This window comes from Thermobia domestica, chromosome 11 (genome assembly GCF_964235325.1).
Source record: "Thermobia domestica chromosome 11, izTheDome1.hap1.1, whole genome shotgun sequence".
NCBI lineage: Eukaryota > Metazoa > Arthropoda > Insecta > Zygentoma > Lepismatidae > Thermobia > Thermobia domestica.
In genome coordinates, this window is record NC_137464.1 from 169,330,000 (window position 1) to 169,347,263 (window position 17,264).

At 34.5% G+C, this 17,264-nt stretch overlaps 1 protein-coding gene across 1 annotated transcript; it reads right to left on the reverse strand.

Moving 5' to 3' along the window:
* Nucleotides 1–4,410: 4,410 nt before the first annotated feature.
* Nucleotides 4,411–7,156, reverse strand: LOC145663702 (succinyl-CoA:glutarate CoA-transferase). The gene has a single exon (XM_081729796.1). The coding sequence runs from the start codon at nt 7,106–7,108 to the stop codon at nt 5,789–5,791; it is 1,320 nt and encodes a 439-aa protein (XP_081585922.1). The 5' UTR covers nt 7,109–7,156; the 3' UTR covers nt 4,411–5,788.
* Nucleotides 7,157–17,264: the final 10,108 nt, after the last annotated feature.

Sequence of the window (17,264 nt, forward strand, 5' to 3'; positions counted from 1 at the left end):
GAAATGAACTTCCTTCGATTCCTGTAGGTTACACAGTTCATATGAAGGAATCTTATGAAAACTTGAAACGTTTACTTCAAGCCATTAAATATTACGATTTTCAGTGGCTCATTTGTGGTGACCTTAAAATAATAGCACTGTTGCTAGGTATGCAGTTAGGGTATACAAAGTATTGTTGCTTTATATGTGAATGGGACAGTAGAGATCGTGGATCTCATTACCGCAAAAGTGATTGGAGTACCAGAGAAACTCTTCAGCCGGGAGTGAAAAATATGCAGCATGAACCACTGGTAGATCGTAACCGAATTTTGCTTCCCCCTCTACATATTAAATTAGGTCTTATGAAATGTTTTGTTAAGAGCATGAACCAAGAGGATGAGGCCTATAAGTACCTAAGGGGACAATTCTCTCGATTAAGTGATGCCAAAGTTAAAGAGGGTGTTTTCATAGGGCCACAGATTAGGCAACTATTCAAAGATCACAAGTTCGACGAAATTCTCCAAGGTGAGGAGAAAGCTGCGTGGGAAAGCTTGAAGAGTGTTTGTTCACAGTTCTTGGGAAGACACCGAGCAACAAATTACAAACAACTGGTAGCAAAGTTATTGTGCTACAAAAATCTTGGTTGCAATATGTCTCTGAAACTCCACTTTCTTCATTCACATCTAGACTTCTTTCCCGAAGATTGTAGAGCAGTAAGTGATGAACATGGTGAGCGTTTCCATCAAGATATTGCAGCCATGGAGAAGAGATATGAGGGAAAGTGGAGTTCTAACATATTGGCCGACTACTGTTGGACTATTGCAAGGGATACTCCAGATGTAACCTACAAAAGGCAAGCCAAGCGAAGACGCTCAAAATAAAATAAACATAATCCTGTACAAGGGATCACTTGAAACTTTTGTCTACATTGCAGTGTAGTTCTTGCACAAAAAGGTATTTGTACATATTTTTCATGTTTTGATGTTAATACTGATTTTCATTACGGAATTGTTAATGTTTAACTTGACCACGGTTACTTTATTTTCTGTATCGCTGTGAAACTGGTATGTGCGCAATTTTGAAAAAGGAAGTACAATGGTATAGAAAGCTATAGGTTAGGGTACTTCTTAACTCCCCAGCTTATCACATCACAGTGAAATAGATAAAAGAAAGTGAGATGTAGGTTTTTACAAGGATTTTGCTTAAATGTTCTATAAATATTAATACATTTGTATATATACAGCTACTGTTGTACAAGGGCGTTTTTTCCCAACCTGAGCTAAGAAAATTCTTCTATTATCATTTCCTTTCATATTATGCTTAAATGAATGTAAAAATCGCAATTTCAAAGAATTTACATAATTTCGATCAAAATTTGTGTAACAGTGTTATGAACAGAGGATAGAAAAATCGGTGATGATGATATGAATAATAATGATAGAATTTTGAAAGTGGAAGAAACCCGAGGAAAACCACGCACACAGTGTTTGTCGATGTTGTTTCCGAACGCCTCATACACATAGCAAACAAACACACATAAATTAAAAAATCAAAACTTCATAATAAATCAACTAGAAAGTTCTTGTTGACTGTCCTTTAGAATTTAGTGAAATTTAACGCTTCCTCGGATATCTTTACTCCAGTTAATAACTTTTATTTACTGAACGAGCTAAAAAAGTTATAAATATTTTGTCATTTGTTTAAATATATTTAAATATTATTTCTCCAGTTAATTTAGAACGCGTGTTATTAAGACAAGATTCAATAGTAATGATTTATTTATCTATATAGTAAAACAGAGCTGACAGTATATTTGGATACTGCCTGAGATATATATATTTTTTTAAGGAAACTCACGACTAAACATAAATTGCTTAAGAATTTTCAAACACATTTTCTCAATTAATGAATTATGTTAGTTAACAATGTTTGCATTTCGTTTTACACAACTGTTACGGAAATAACAGAAAAACAATGCTTGTTGTAAAAGTAGTGTATCAAGTTCGAAAGTTTCTTATTTCCTACATGGAATTCGATGAATGAGTTTTACTAAGATTCATCATATTGGTGCTTAGGAATATGATATCAGCTCATATCACTTAAAATCAATCAACATGATCTCATGTAAAATTCAATATGGAGAGTGCTGAAGGCTATATTGCTTTAAAAAGACACTCAAAGAACGAAAGTCCGTGAAACATTTTGAGGGAATAAAAGAAAATAATCGGGAAAGAGGCGCCAAAACAGTATTGGGATTCAACCTGTGCAAATAATAATAATAATAATAATAATAATAATAATAATAATAATAATAATAATAATAATAATAATAATAATAATAATAATAATAATAATAATAATAATAATATAAACAACTTCATTAAAAAGTCATAAAATATTTACTCAACACATTTTAGAAAAATGTCATGATTTTTACGCAGTCGGAAAATTAATATTTCTATTTAGCATTCAGACTTGTATTAAGTCAGAAAAATTACTACCAAGTTCTTCCTGGTGATAGGTTTACTATTATTATTATTATTGTAAAATATTAAAAGCAAGTAATTCTGTTCAGTAGTGCACACAGGATTTCATCAAGGGAATCAAGCTCCATTAATATAGTTCCAGGATTGAACACACACACACACACGCACACACACACACACACACACATATATATATATATATATATATATATATATATATATATATATATATATATATATATATATATATATATATATATATCGCGTCAAATAATGAACGAAATATTGTCCTATGCCATATGTCCTCCTATGTCCATTATTTTTGCTCTCCTGTAAAGTTTCTAAAATTGGACATAGAACCTTTGCGCTCTAAGGACGCGAATATATATAGGCCTATATATTGGCATGTATTATATATAAATATGGTAATTGTTTATTTTTTTCATAATATCTTGCTTAAGAGGGATCAGAGAAGTGGCAGCGCTACAGGAGCGAGGAGGAGTGACTGCCACCCCAATATTTTTTCCCATCCTCCTTCCGGCCCCCATTTTCTATGTACAAGCGGTGAATAATATGTACAACCGATAATAATAATATTCAAAGCAAAAGAAGTCTGGTTGCCTCGCTTCCCCCAAATTTTTCTTACCTCCACTCTTGCCCCTCTAATATTACAAGCCTAGCGCCGCCACTGAGTCAGAGCCCGGAACTCCCTTACATACGCTACTAATTTTGTTTGCTAATAATATAACAAGATAGTATGTAACATGTAATGCGTGGCTTTTAATCTGTTAATACCCTGAATGCATTGGAAAATAACATAGAGACAAGTAGAACAAATATATTTAAATAAGATTTGTTTCAACACTATTTATAGAGACACAACTTTATCAAGAAAATCATTCAAAATTCTAGCATTTACATAGCAACCAGAAGTACATGGTATTTTTGTATCGATGTTTGCAGTGTGAAGAAAAAGACAACATAGGAAATTTTCCAAAAAATTTAATCGAGTTGTTTAGAGTCCTTTAACACGTTAGTTGCTATGTGGGTCCAATTGGACCCCATGGAGAGGACTAAGAAAATATCCTCGTCAGGGGCGGATTTAGGATTTTAATTTTGGGTAGGCCCACTCTCTCGCTCATGGATACATATACACATTTGATTGATTAATGACTGTAGGAAATTACTTTTACAGTAGTGGTTGATGCTATTTGTTAAATAAGTATCTACCATTAATATAAATAGTAGAAACTACATTTACTCTTTATTGTATCTTTTAGCGTTTATATATTTTTCAAAATTTTTGGGTAGACCCGTGCCTACCCGGCCTACCCGCTAAAGCCGCCACTGATCCTCGTAGTCGGACCCATAAATTTCTAATTCGTCGAGTTGTCGTTAGAGTAGTTATTTTGTAAAGTGCTGCCTCTAGCATTAATGAATTGTAGTGTTACTATCACACACAATATAGGAGAGATTTACACTGTAAGTTTTATTGTTATATGTTCCTGATTAACGCCACTAGGGGCGCTGAATATAAAATAATAAGTATTTGCTATTTTTGTAAGACCGATTGGACCCACGTGTTGGTTTTTGAATGACATGTTAAAAGTTTAACAATTGATTCATTATTTATTCTAATTTATTTTGACAAGATGTAGTGTTGTGAAGTTCCCGTCATTTGCTGAATTTTCAGTAAAGTCTAGATCACTATATTTGTCATTCATTACTAATGAGATCAAATTCTGCGCATATTTCTTCGTTTTTCGTTACACACACACACACACACAAAAAGAAAACTGCAAGAGAAATTCATGCACACACCTCACAAAATTAGCTTGCATATGTAATAATGAACAAATGACTATCAAACAGAGTTACTAGTTCAACTATAATTTATCCCCTTGCCCATAAAAAAAAAAAAACATACATCCGATCTGACCCACAACTTTCATGCACGTGGATTCAATACCTTGCCTTAGATTATGTTTCAACATTAACAGTGTGTTCAAAAACTATAAACAAAACTAGAATAATATAAGGAAGTAAGTTTGGCACTCTACCCAGTGCACAACAAAATTCACACTTGGCAGCAGCTAATGTGTTAAACAATACATCTCATTTAATTTTACTTTTAGTCATTTCTACAAGAAAATGCACTTCAATTTTATTAATTACAATTTAAAAAGCCTTTTTTGATGATTCATAGAAAATATTTAATTGCATACACTCCAGAATATATGATGAGTCAGCCAAACGATCACAATTAACTGAAGATATTTATTTTATTATTTCTCCTTATCGAATATTGGTATTATCTTCATTTTTAATAGTGTGTTTTCTTTGGTTGTATTTCTATTTTGTATCCAAATAAACTACGATAACTTCGTTTTTGTATGTACTTTGCTTGGAAAAACCCTGCATTGTTAGTTTCTACTTCTCAATATAAAAATTGATAATGTTTCTATCATTCACTCAAAGAGAATTACTAGACATTTAGCATATATTGAAAAGAAATGTGTTTATACTATATATACACATTGTATAATGGCCAAGCATTCACATTTCCATGTAATCTGCCCAACTTTTTTTTTTCTTTCGTACGTCTTCAGAACAAGTTACGTAACTCAAACATATATCTATAAAGTTTCATATATCATTTAAAGTTAATCAAGATTTTATAACCTTTGTTATACTGTGTAGCTCCTTTATGTCTTTCAATCAATGAACGTTTTATAACATTTATTTAATATGTAGCTACCAAATATATATTCACTAAATAGTAAATACTTCTACGAATTAAAAAAAAATCAAAATAATGGTCTACAAAATTCTTAGTTTTTTAAAAATCCCATAAATACGACATATCTTCGTAATATAAAATTCCTTATTCTATTTAATTATTGTACTAATTCCTTGTTGTACAAAAACTAACTTCCCGTATAGGGCACATTTTTAACATGATTTATACTTATCTTGGAGAACGTTAATTTTCAAACATTTTAAGCAATAGTAAGAAAAGCAAGGATTATTTGCATTAAGGAAGAATTCTGAAAACATATCTTGAAAAAAATCGATTATCGATATACCTGAGATTATAGTATTGTAACCAGTAATATGAAGTTAGTTATTAATTTATCACTACTTCAAATAGCACAAAGTTTAAATAAAACCAACATACAATATAAAAGAATATAAAAGTGTAAATTACAGGACAGTAGTATTTGCTCTCAACATATTGTATTTTTCATTTGTAATTTTTTCTGTATACCGATACGAGTTCACAAATATAATTTAAAGACATAAAACAGGCTCTCCAAGTAATTCTAATTTAGACGCTGAATTGCGCCTTCTTTTTCAAGTTTTTCTATGAAGTCATTATTATAATGAAGTACATCTCTAAGAATTTCGTCAGTATGTTCTCCAAGCAGAGGGGAAGGTCCCCTTACACAATTTGATGCTTCACTGTACACTACAGGAGGACCAACCACTTTCACTGAACCAGCAGTTGGATGTTCAATTTCTTTCACAAGCCCTATGGATTTTATATGTTCATCACTGAATACTTGTTCCATTGTATTTATGGGTCCATAAGGAAAGGATGAGCCATCTAAAATTTTTAACCATTCGGCTGTTGATTTTTCCTTTAAAATTGATCTCAAAGTGCTTACTAGTTCCTGCCTGTTCTTCACACGTTTAACATTTGTCAAAAACTTTTCATCACTTGCTAATTTTGGAACACCAAGCTTAGAGCATAAATCTTTAAATTGTTGATCACTACCCGTACCAATTGTTAAGTATCCATCCGCTGTTGGAAAGCTTTCATAGGGTACTATACTTTCATGTGCAGTGCCCCAACGTTTAGCTTCTTTCCCTGCGTTAAGGTAATTTGATCCAATGTTGATAAGAGTGGCTACTTGAGTTGATAATAAATTACAATCAATCTTCTGCCCCATTCCTGTTTTATATCTTTGTATAAGAGCTGCCATGATAGCACCGTGAGCGTAGAGCCCTGTAGCTAAGTCAGTCATTGCTACTCCTACTTTACACGGGTCTCCATTTTCGGGCCCAGTGATATGTAAAAGACCACCCATTGATGCTGCTATAACGTCGTATCCAGGACGTGAACGATAAGGACCTACCGAACCGTATCCAGTAATTGAACAGTAAATCAGTTGAGGCGCAATTTTCTTCAAATGTTCGTAACCTAGTTTCATTTCATTTAACTTGCCCGGAACATAGTTTTCTATTAGAACATCAGAGTGTTTTGCAAGGTCATATATTATCTTCTTTCCAGCATCTAGTTTTAAATTCACGCAAACACTTTTCTTATTTCGGTTCAACGATAAGAAATAACAACTTTCTGGTCCTTTAAAAGGTGGGCCCCATTTTCTCGCTTCATCTCCAGTTCCCGGCATTTCAATTTTCAGTACTTCAGCTCCAAGATCACTCAGTGTCATGGTACAGAAAGGACCTGCTACTATTCTTGTAAGATCTATCACTCTAACTCCACTAAGAGGACTTTTGTCTGTATCTATGTTTTTCACCTCCGAAGACTTCTTCCGTTGTGTAATGAGCATAGCATTGTAATTACGGAAGTGTCCTGATGCTTCACCTATAAATCTCCTATAGTGCTTAAGAAGCATTGTTTAAGTATTTCTTCCCTCTGCAAACAAGAATGATTGGCAATTAGCATTTAAATTATGCTGATTTCATTTATGGCAGTGGAATTTAGGATTCAGATCTTGGATCTAAAATTACAAAGAAAAGAATTGTATCAATTTCAATTCTAAATATATTGAATGTACCAGTTGTAAACGAGAATGAACAACTCATTCGACTACATATATTAATGAATTTATCTTAATAATTTTATGTGCAATTTAATTTCATAATATTCACAAAAAATAGGTAGCTGCACTTAAAATATAACTATGATCTTGCGCATGATGTTAACTGTCATGGGTATAAACTGCTCTTTTATACTATATCATGATCCTGTACGTACAATTTCAAGGATAACTTGGTACCTCCCATCTTTACACAGTTTATACGTTTTTGGAAGTACTATATCCATGGGAAATGTAAATAATATTTATCGGTAGAAACAAAACTCAAAATTAACAAAAGAGCCAGAAAACAATGTGAAGCTCACACATAGTACTGTAGGACAGATCAAACTGACGATTTGTGCCGCAGAGTAGTCTAAGATCAAACAAACTTACGATTTTTGAGCCTTTGTTTCCAAGAATTGATTAGGGCTCTTTCGTGGAGCGTTCTCACATTTTGTATGGATAACATGGGTTTGAATCCAGGTAGTAATATCTTCAAGAGTTGTACAAGTTTACTCTTGAATTGGAAGAGCACAATTTTATTTATCTTGAACACATTAATAGAATAATGTAAATGCAATATAGTTTTCTAGATTACAGTTTGAAATGCTGCCTACAAAATACTCTTAACCAGTCTTATCCTTAGCCAATTGTCATGTTCCACATAAAAGCTTTATGCATGGTGATTACAAATTATTGATCGGGTTTGAAAGACCTGTATTAAAAATGCCTAACACATACAATAAAGAATGATACATAAAAATATACAGGAACTGTCCAAGTTTGAGACATACTATTATAAACGTTCGCTCTGGCTTTCTTTCGTCAAACGACACACATATTTGCTACCTGAATGAAGAACTCCCAGCCTGTTGGATTGTACTATGTACTGAAGATGACTTGGCGCTTTACCCATGCCTTCCTAGATCTCGCGATCTAAAAATTTGTGACTCTTTTTCCTTGAGGAGTATGTGAAAAACACATTGTTTGTGCGGCCACTACCAACAATTTCGGGTGAGCTCCAGGACCGCATCACAACTGAATTTACAACCATTAGTAGCGATATGATAAAGCGTGTGTGAGGCGAACTAGACTACGCATGTGAGTCGTGTGATGAGTTGAGTTGATTTTAACGTCCCTTTCCGCAGCGAGGCTATATGAGACGGGACCTACTGATTAACGTGGAATCGGAACCACATGAGCTCCCGCCGGGAATCGAACCCCTGGTCTCTCATTCCAAACGCGGTACGCTAACCGCTTAGCCATGAAGGAGCTCAAAGAGTAGCGTGACGAAGCCAAATCGAAAGTTTATAACGGTATGTCTGAAACTTGGATAATTTCTGTATATATTCCTGTATCATTCTTTATTGTATATGTTATGTACCCTTTAATATCCGTTACATCAGGGATGCAAACAACCACTCGCCCACTCGACCGGGGCGAGTGGTTCATTGGTGCGAGCGAGTATTTAATATCATACCAAAGGTAAGTAAATGATTTCTACTATGGGATGTGAGCTAGTAGATTTTTTCTTGGGCCAGTAAAATTTTGTTGCTTATTTGCATTTCTGCGTTACATATATGGACCCAATCTTGTAAACGGACGTTAATTCTAGGAAACGAAAATTGGTATTTGTGTTTATTCGCGCTCATCATTGTATCATCATCGTCAATACACTTTGCTATTATTACAATTCCTTGTTAATTTCTTTTTGAAAGTAAGAAGTACTTTCTCCCAAATATCGTCAATCAGTTTCAATCTTCTCTTCCTCCCTTTTTTTTATCTTCTATTATATTTCTAATAAGACAACCTATTTCCAAATAATGTCTGTACAAGTTCCGTTTCTTTCTGCTTAAACCATCTCCATTACTATTCTTCGCTCCCACAATTATCATAACGAGTTGTTTACTTTACACATATATTAGAAAGGCGGGAAAACGATCGTAGCATGACGAAGCACTCAAATCTGCTGCAGTGTTGAACGCAGAATTTCATCATGCAGAGGCCAACCACTCAATTTGACATCCTTTCAGAACAATCGCATTTTTTTATATATCTTCTATTATATAAAAATTAAACTGACCTTGTTTATTATCAAATCTCAGAAAAACTTCTGAACCGATTGAAATTATTTTAAAAGATGTACAGTAGTTGAATCGGCACATGCTAAAAGGGCCTCAGTCGAAACGTTTTAGTTTTGAGAGAGAGAGAGAAAAAAAAGACGTTGTAACCAAAATGTAACGCAATGAAAAAAATGCAAAAAATATGAAAAGGTAGCTCTAAAATAGCTTGACCACCATATTATGGACTTCGGGTTTTAAACCATTCCGTTATCATGTAAAAAACAATTGAAAGTGCTCAACTGTGGCTCTTTTAGCATGTTGCAGGAATTTCAATGAAACATTGTTAAATGCAACAAAGAATACTTTATTAGACGACCTGCTACATCTTTGAATATTGTACACAGTACACTCTGTGTTTGCGGGAATCAAAAGTTTCAGTCATTATCGTTACTGGTGTTGTTCGTAGCTTCCCCTTCTTCAATGTTCCTGTACCAACCCAAGAAAAAATGGCACAAAAGTAGTATAGAAAACTGACCCCGAATTCTTTATAATGCCATAGTTTTATAAGTGTGCATCTTACTTCTAACTTGAGAAAGGAAAGATCACTTGCTATTTCGGACTTCAGGTTGGTTAGGCCTACAGTAAGTTTGGTTGCTTTAGCAATATTGCAGTACAGTTATTTCATGCAAAAAATGGGACCTGTGTCCTTGAACTCCTTGTAGCAAAAATTAGCGGTATACATATTCTGACCTGTGACAATTCTAGATCCAAAATTTGGAACTAGATTCTTACGCTTAACTCATTTACTGAAAGTGAAAAACTAATCTAATCTAGAATGTCTTATCTGCATGCGGTCCCTGTTTTTTTTAAGGAACAATGTTTTTTCTGGCATCAACAAACTCTATTCCTTTTAGTCTTGCTTTTTTCGAGGACATTTCTCTTCCTTCTATCTTTGTTTCCCTTTCGTTTTTTACCCACAACATGGTCTTCACTATCCTCCATAATACTACGCAAGGCCAGAACAATCAAAACCAGGTAAAGCCAATGGTTAGAATACGATGGTGACTGATCCACAACCGACAGAACAACCAGCAATGATACCAGACAGCTGACCGTGTGCGGTATGCAGCAGGAGATAAAGGGAAATGTTGCCAGATCACGTGCAACAAGGGCTTCAGTCACTGACGTGTTTTGTCTCAAATAAATGATTAAAACTTGTTTCAAAGAATTGATTTTGTTTAAAACAAATTTTGTATACATTTTAAACATTTTGTTTTAAACACGTGTATTTTTAAGACTTGTTTTAAACATATGTTTATTTTTATTTTATTTTATTTTTGTAAAAAAATCTGCCAGAGAAAGAAAATTGTCAAAAGTGCTCCCCATTCAGAAGACTATTTTCTTCCCATGTGAATGTTTTGATTACTCGTGGCTACACCAGGTCAACGTGGTGACCTACAATTTATTTTGTCTCTTTTCCCCCTTATTTTAAATGGATATTATATTGTTTAAATGCTTCTCAGTTAACTTGCTAGAAAGTGTCGTAGTCGAAGATTGGACTACCTGTAGAACTGATATTAAAAAACAAATAAAAAAATTAACACGGAATCAAATATTTCTGTTCTATTAAGAAAACAAACAAAAGGTTCTTTGCTAAATTGCGGTTCTGATATTAAAATATCGCATTCATTCGTTGATACAGTACATGTTGGTTCTCAGTCTCCGTACGACTTGGAATCGTTTAACATGAGATTTACAGGAAGAAAAAAGGACATAATTTGGAGCAAATTTATTAACGTAACAAAAACTCTATCAGATAAGAAAACGACCATATGAGCTCGTTGCAAAACGTGTAAAAAAGAAATGGTTGGTTTAGTTCAAAGAATGAAGAATTATTATGAAAAATGCAGTGACGTGAAAAAACTGGAAACTCGAAGAAATGGTAAAACTATTAATCCGAAAATTGCTTTTGATGATTCTAACATCAGTGAGTAGGATCATTTAGATTTCTACATAAAGACTCGCCGACAGAACTGTAAATTATGTATTGCTAATGGGTTTTGAGTTGTTAACAAGCTAGAAAAAGTGTGTGACGTTAATTGCAACATGTGAAAGTAGCTCAGAGTATATTTTTGTGGAAAGTGGAATGACATTTTGTGAGAAGTTATTGACCTTTGGTGTGGCCACGCACGAGCATGGCCCCCAATGGGCCCCATGGATGTGCTATAGTCCCTGAAGAGTGCCCCCGCTCTTGACGTTATTAGGACTATGGGCCCCTGCATTGAAAAGCTTTTATTTATTCGTATTATTTTTAGGGATCGTATGCATAGCATAATCGATGAACAATCTCTGATTATGATGTAATTCATTTGAAAAGCTCGTTTTTGAAATATGCCCCTGTAGCGTGCATAGCCTCTGTATTACTCAGTACCCCTACAATGATTTTGGGTCCTCAAGTGGTTCCCTGGGTCCTCATGGACCTCCTATAGCCCCTGTATTACTCTGGACCCCTCCAATGGTTTTCGGTCCCTATGGATTTCCTATAGCCCCTGTATTGCTGAAAATCTTTAAAATGGTTGTGAAAAGTGTCCCTGCCCCTCAAAAATATGCTCCCTGAATACTACGGAAAGTCGGATTAGAACATTTTAACCAGCTCTTAATAATTACTGGAAAACTGTGTGAGTGTACTAAGAATGGAGATCGAACTCGGAAAGCCCTGCACACTAACATTTTATTTATTTTCTCTTGTATTATTTACAATAATACATGCTGTTCAATGGAATCTCATAAAGAGAGGATGAGGAGAAACATATTGTGAGCAGGAGTGGAGGAACATATTATGAGGTGAAGTGGATTGGAAGGGAGAGGTTTGAATTCTTTATTTATTCATTTATTACTTTGATGTGAAGCTTATTAGAACGATGTTGTGAACGTACTAAAATTTTATTGGATCATTTGCTCTTTGCAAATTCAGAACACAGAGATATAGCATGATGCGGACTAGTCTTCAGATAGATCCTTCTTCGCTATACGTGCATCAGGAAGCTTGCGGTTCTGTGCGCGTGACGTCACAACCATGCGTGACGTTACAGAAGCATTGAACTCTGATTCCTGAACCCTCGCGCTTTCCCCATGCTTTCTTAATGCTTATGGTAATTGCATGTGATTGACCTGTGAAGGGCAGGAGTAAGTGACTTTGTGATGACATAGTTTTCCTGTTGCAACTAAGATTCCTTCCTTTCTCTATGTATTGCATACTGTACATGTAGACAACTTTCCCCTTCTCCTCTGTATGAGCTGAAGTATATGAGACCCTGAAGAAATACTCGAAATTCACGGCATGAGTGATTGAACTACGTGATCAACTTTCGTATTGCTACAGAGAGAGAGAGAGTGATTACTTGAAAATGCAGGTGAAAACCAATGATTTGAGAACACATTAAGCAAAAATTGATATTATCAACAGAATTTTAACAGCCATACAGTAGAATGAAATTTTATCATACAAACTGTACATGTAGTACACATGGAAAACGAAATTCCAACTCATATATGCAATAACCAAAGGCTCATTTTGTAATATGTGAAATTGTCTCTGCAGAGAAAATTTTTAAGCAATGCCAGACCATTGATTTGAGAACACAATTTAATGACAATACAGAAAGCCCTGATATACAGCATGATTCAAAATGATGTGACCGATAAGGAAACGTTCTATAAGTGATAATAGTATAACAACAATGAAATATCTATGGAAATACTTTCAATATTATCCTCAAATTTTGTTTGGAACGAGCGTAGTAGTTTAAAATTTGTCCGCTAGGTGGCAGAATGGTTAGTTCCACGATGGCTGCCTGTAGTGCAGAGAGAGCATTTTGCATTTTACAGTTTCACGTTTGTCGGTCTGTTGTTAGTGTTTAACGCGAGTTCCGCACAAAATCTCATAAAGATCCACCATCAAAGAACTCCATACGTAAGTGGTATGACAAATTCAACAGAACGGGATGCATTTGTAAAGAAAAATTTCCCGGTAGGTCGTCCATTTCTGAGGCAATGTCGAAAGGGTTCGAACCAGTTTTCAGCGCAGCCCACAAAAGTCAACAAGGAGAATTAGCAAAGAGCCTGAAATGCCTCAAACAACTGTTTGGCGTGTAGTGCGCAAACATTTAAAGACGTATCTTATCAAGTGCAGTTGTTACAACACTTTACACCTAATGATCACAAGTGTTGCAATAAATTTTGTGAGTCATTTCAAGACTTGTGCAGTGTTGATGATGATTTATGGTCAAATTTTGTTTCAGTGATGAGGCTACGTTCCATGTGACAGGATAAACAAAATGTTCGCATTCGAACTGAGAAGCCTCACCAAATCTGTGAAGTTGTGCGTGATTCACCGAAGACGAATGTGTTTTGTGCAATTTCATTCAAAAATTTATGGTCCGTATTTCTTTGACGAAGGAACTGACTGGACAAACATTTCTACAAATGATTACTACGTGGCTTATGGCACAGTTCGAACATGACAGTGCAAATTTCATTTATCAATTGAATGGAGTTCTATGTCACTTTCAATACAATTTCAGAAATTTCCTGAACAACAGACTGCAGCACCGCTTGATTGGGCGGTCAGGTAAAAATAATCATCAGCTTCTACGTTGGCCACCAAGATCACTGGAATTAACCCCCTGCGATTTTTCTGTGGGGGCATCTAAAAGACATTGTCCACAAACACCCTCTACCCAAGATGTGAATTAACTGAAAGAGCGCATCACTGCTGCAGTGCAAACTGTTAATGCAAACATGTTGAAACGGGTCTGGGCGGAATTGGAATACCGAATAGATGTATGCACGGTAACAAAAAAGACCCACATAGAACATTTGTGATGTACTATTTTTTTGTTCTATTACAAAAACTTGGAGAGTTTTAGCATTTAACTGTAAGATTTGAAGCTATTTGGATGATTAATAAAAAGTTATAAGGAGTTGTAACCGTTCACATCATTTTGATTCACTCTGTATATAACTCTTGGAATATGAAATACAAGTTTGCAATCATATAGATCACATCTTGAAAAATTTTGCAGACTAGATGTAAAAATGCAATGTCCCAATTGTCGTTAAAAGTTTGATGCTCTCCCAATGTTTGTAATAAAGTATATAAAGTACCCCTGAACCATATCCTTCATCCTTATACACTCTGATATTAAGGTGTGAATACAGTTTCTGTGTTTGGTGATTTTTTGGTGAGTCATTGTTTTCGAACTGTATGCTTTGTTATTTACTGTGTTCTTTTTATGTATGAAAAAAATTAAAACTTAGTTTAGACTGCTGAAAAACGGTGGGGTGGAAATGTGGAACGAAACGGGAGAACCCGAGACAAACCACGGACACAGTTATTGTTTATATTATAAACATTGTTAAAAGAAACTTGTTTCGAAATAATAATAATAATAGGATTAGTTCATAATAAGGTACTATCTTTGAAAAAGTGGGGAGAAAACGAGAAAACCTTGGGAAAATATAGTGACAGTACTACAAACATAAGTTGTTCTGTTGCTGAACTAAATTTGCGAAAAGGTGTTGAGATATTTTACAATGCTTGAAAAATGAATGACTGAAGAAAGTGGAATGAAATGGGAGAAGTACGAGAAAATCCTTGGCTAAAGTCAACTTACGGTAGAAGCCTACATTGTTGAGTTGTTAAGTTTTCTCTGAAAAGATGATGGGATATTTTCCAATGCTTGAGAGAATGAATAACTGAAGGAAAGTGGGACGAAAGGGGAGAACTCAGAGAAAACCCATAGGCAAAATCTATGACGCCAGTATAACCTAACTTGTTGAATTGTTGACTTAAGTTTTTTCGTGAAAAGATGATAGGATATTTTACAGTCCTTGAAAAATGAATGACTGAAGAAAAGCAGGAGGAAATGGGAGAAATCCGGGTAAACCCACAGACACATATAGTTACTGTATGCTATAAAGGTAGATAGAGATAATTGTTTCGATTTTATAAATATTTTTTCTATGAAAAAGTAATGGTTAGAATTTAAGAACTAAGACTTAATTTATTGTTCAATACTAAGGCTACATGAGACGTGGACCCATACTTTTTTGTACTGGTTAATTTTTAGTTGTTACATAGCTAAGAAACTTATATTCCCAGAAGACTTTGTTTGAAGTGATTTTAATAATAATCCGAACTGCATAAGCCATCCGTGCTTCGACCACATAATTTTTGCTTTGAGCCCGGATTACTTGCAATCAAAAATCTGTGTACTATATGTACGCGAGTTTTTAAACCGGGGTACTGTACCGGACTTAATTTAGGTTCTGAAGTCGGGTCTTTAAGCTAAACATGCGCACATTAAACAGTTGCGCTTCCTACAGTAGAAGTACATATAATAATATGTTATTGCCGATTTTTTTAACGCGTTTCACTGCCGCCAGGGAACGATTTACGGTATAAGTGCGTCCTCCGGAATTGGAACTTAGAACTTTTGCTATGAAAGATGTGCTAAATAGATTCTTTTTGCCATGGAAGACGGGCGAATAGAGGCTTCTGACGAACAGTCAGTGTCTTTTACGGATTTCTTTCAATTTCTTATGCTGGATCGTATATTTTATTTTTCGTAATTTAGTCGAACACTGTATGATTATACTAAAAGCTCATTGTTAAAGTGTTTAGAAAATACTATTAAATTATTTCTACACATTGTGTCTTTTACGGATCGCTTTATTACAAGCTCTGCTTTTGTGTTATTTGGTTTTTTATTAAAAACTCAGCTTTGTATTATTTCGCTTCGATATGAAGCTCATTAGCATAATGATGTTGTGAGCGAACTAAAACTTCTGATGGGAGGGCTCCGGAACTGGTTATGATGGTGGTACGGCACGCAATCCCCTTTGATTATTAAATTTGTATAATTGGTTTAAAATTTTCATTAAGTACAATGATTTAAAATGGTTATTTATTATAATAAATTTACATATCATAAAATGACATCACATACCTAAAAGAAAGAAAGTACGGTTAACATCCAGCCTGGACACTGGCTCACAGTAAACTGAATAGTTCCAAATTTTGACATGAGGTGCGCAGTACTACCAGCGTTGTCGGCAACATGATAGGACATGTCGGCATACATGATACGAGGTAATAGCTATTTATCCGGTTTTGATATCATTTTCTTTTACGCCGTCATACATAAAAGATCAATAGGAGTTTCGTCTAGGTGTTAAACAAATGTTTTAACCAGCTGTTTTTAAATAAAGAATATTTGTGCAGAATTTTAAAAGGAGATAAGACTTTTAGTCGAACCTGCAGTAGGAAAAAAGAATCCACTTTTAAGGAAAAGGTGTTACTTTGCTGTTTCTTGAGCGACAGGAGTACCGACGTGGGCACGTCATTTTGCTGTTTTCTAGAGAATAACTAAAGATTAGGAGGTGTGTATTTTATATTTCTTATTGTTACTGAATTGTTTAAAAAGTAATCATACAATTTGCACTTTTCCTTGGTTTGTTTTCTAACCAGTATTAATGAGCAGTGTGAGAGAGACATTTTCTTAAATTGTAGTCAATTTTCTGCACACATAAAGTAAGTTGAGTGCTGTCTTTCTGTTTTGTTTATATGATTATTATATAACTGAAGCTTGAAAAGAACTAATTGATCCTTCCTTTATACATTATTTAACTGCTGCTTGAAAATAAGTTATTGGTTTCTTTGTCACACACAATTTTTATCCAGTACTATTGAACAGTGAGCGAGACTTTTTTAAATTGTAGTCAATCTTCTGTAGACATAGAGTAATTTGATTGGTGTTTTTCTCTTTTTGTTATATGATTATTATATAACTGAAGCTTGAAATAATTAATTCTTCTTTCCTTTATACATTATTTAATTGGTGTTT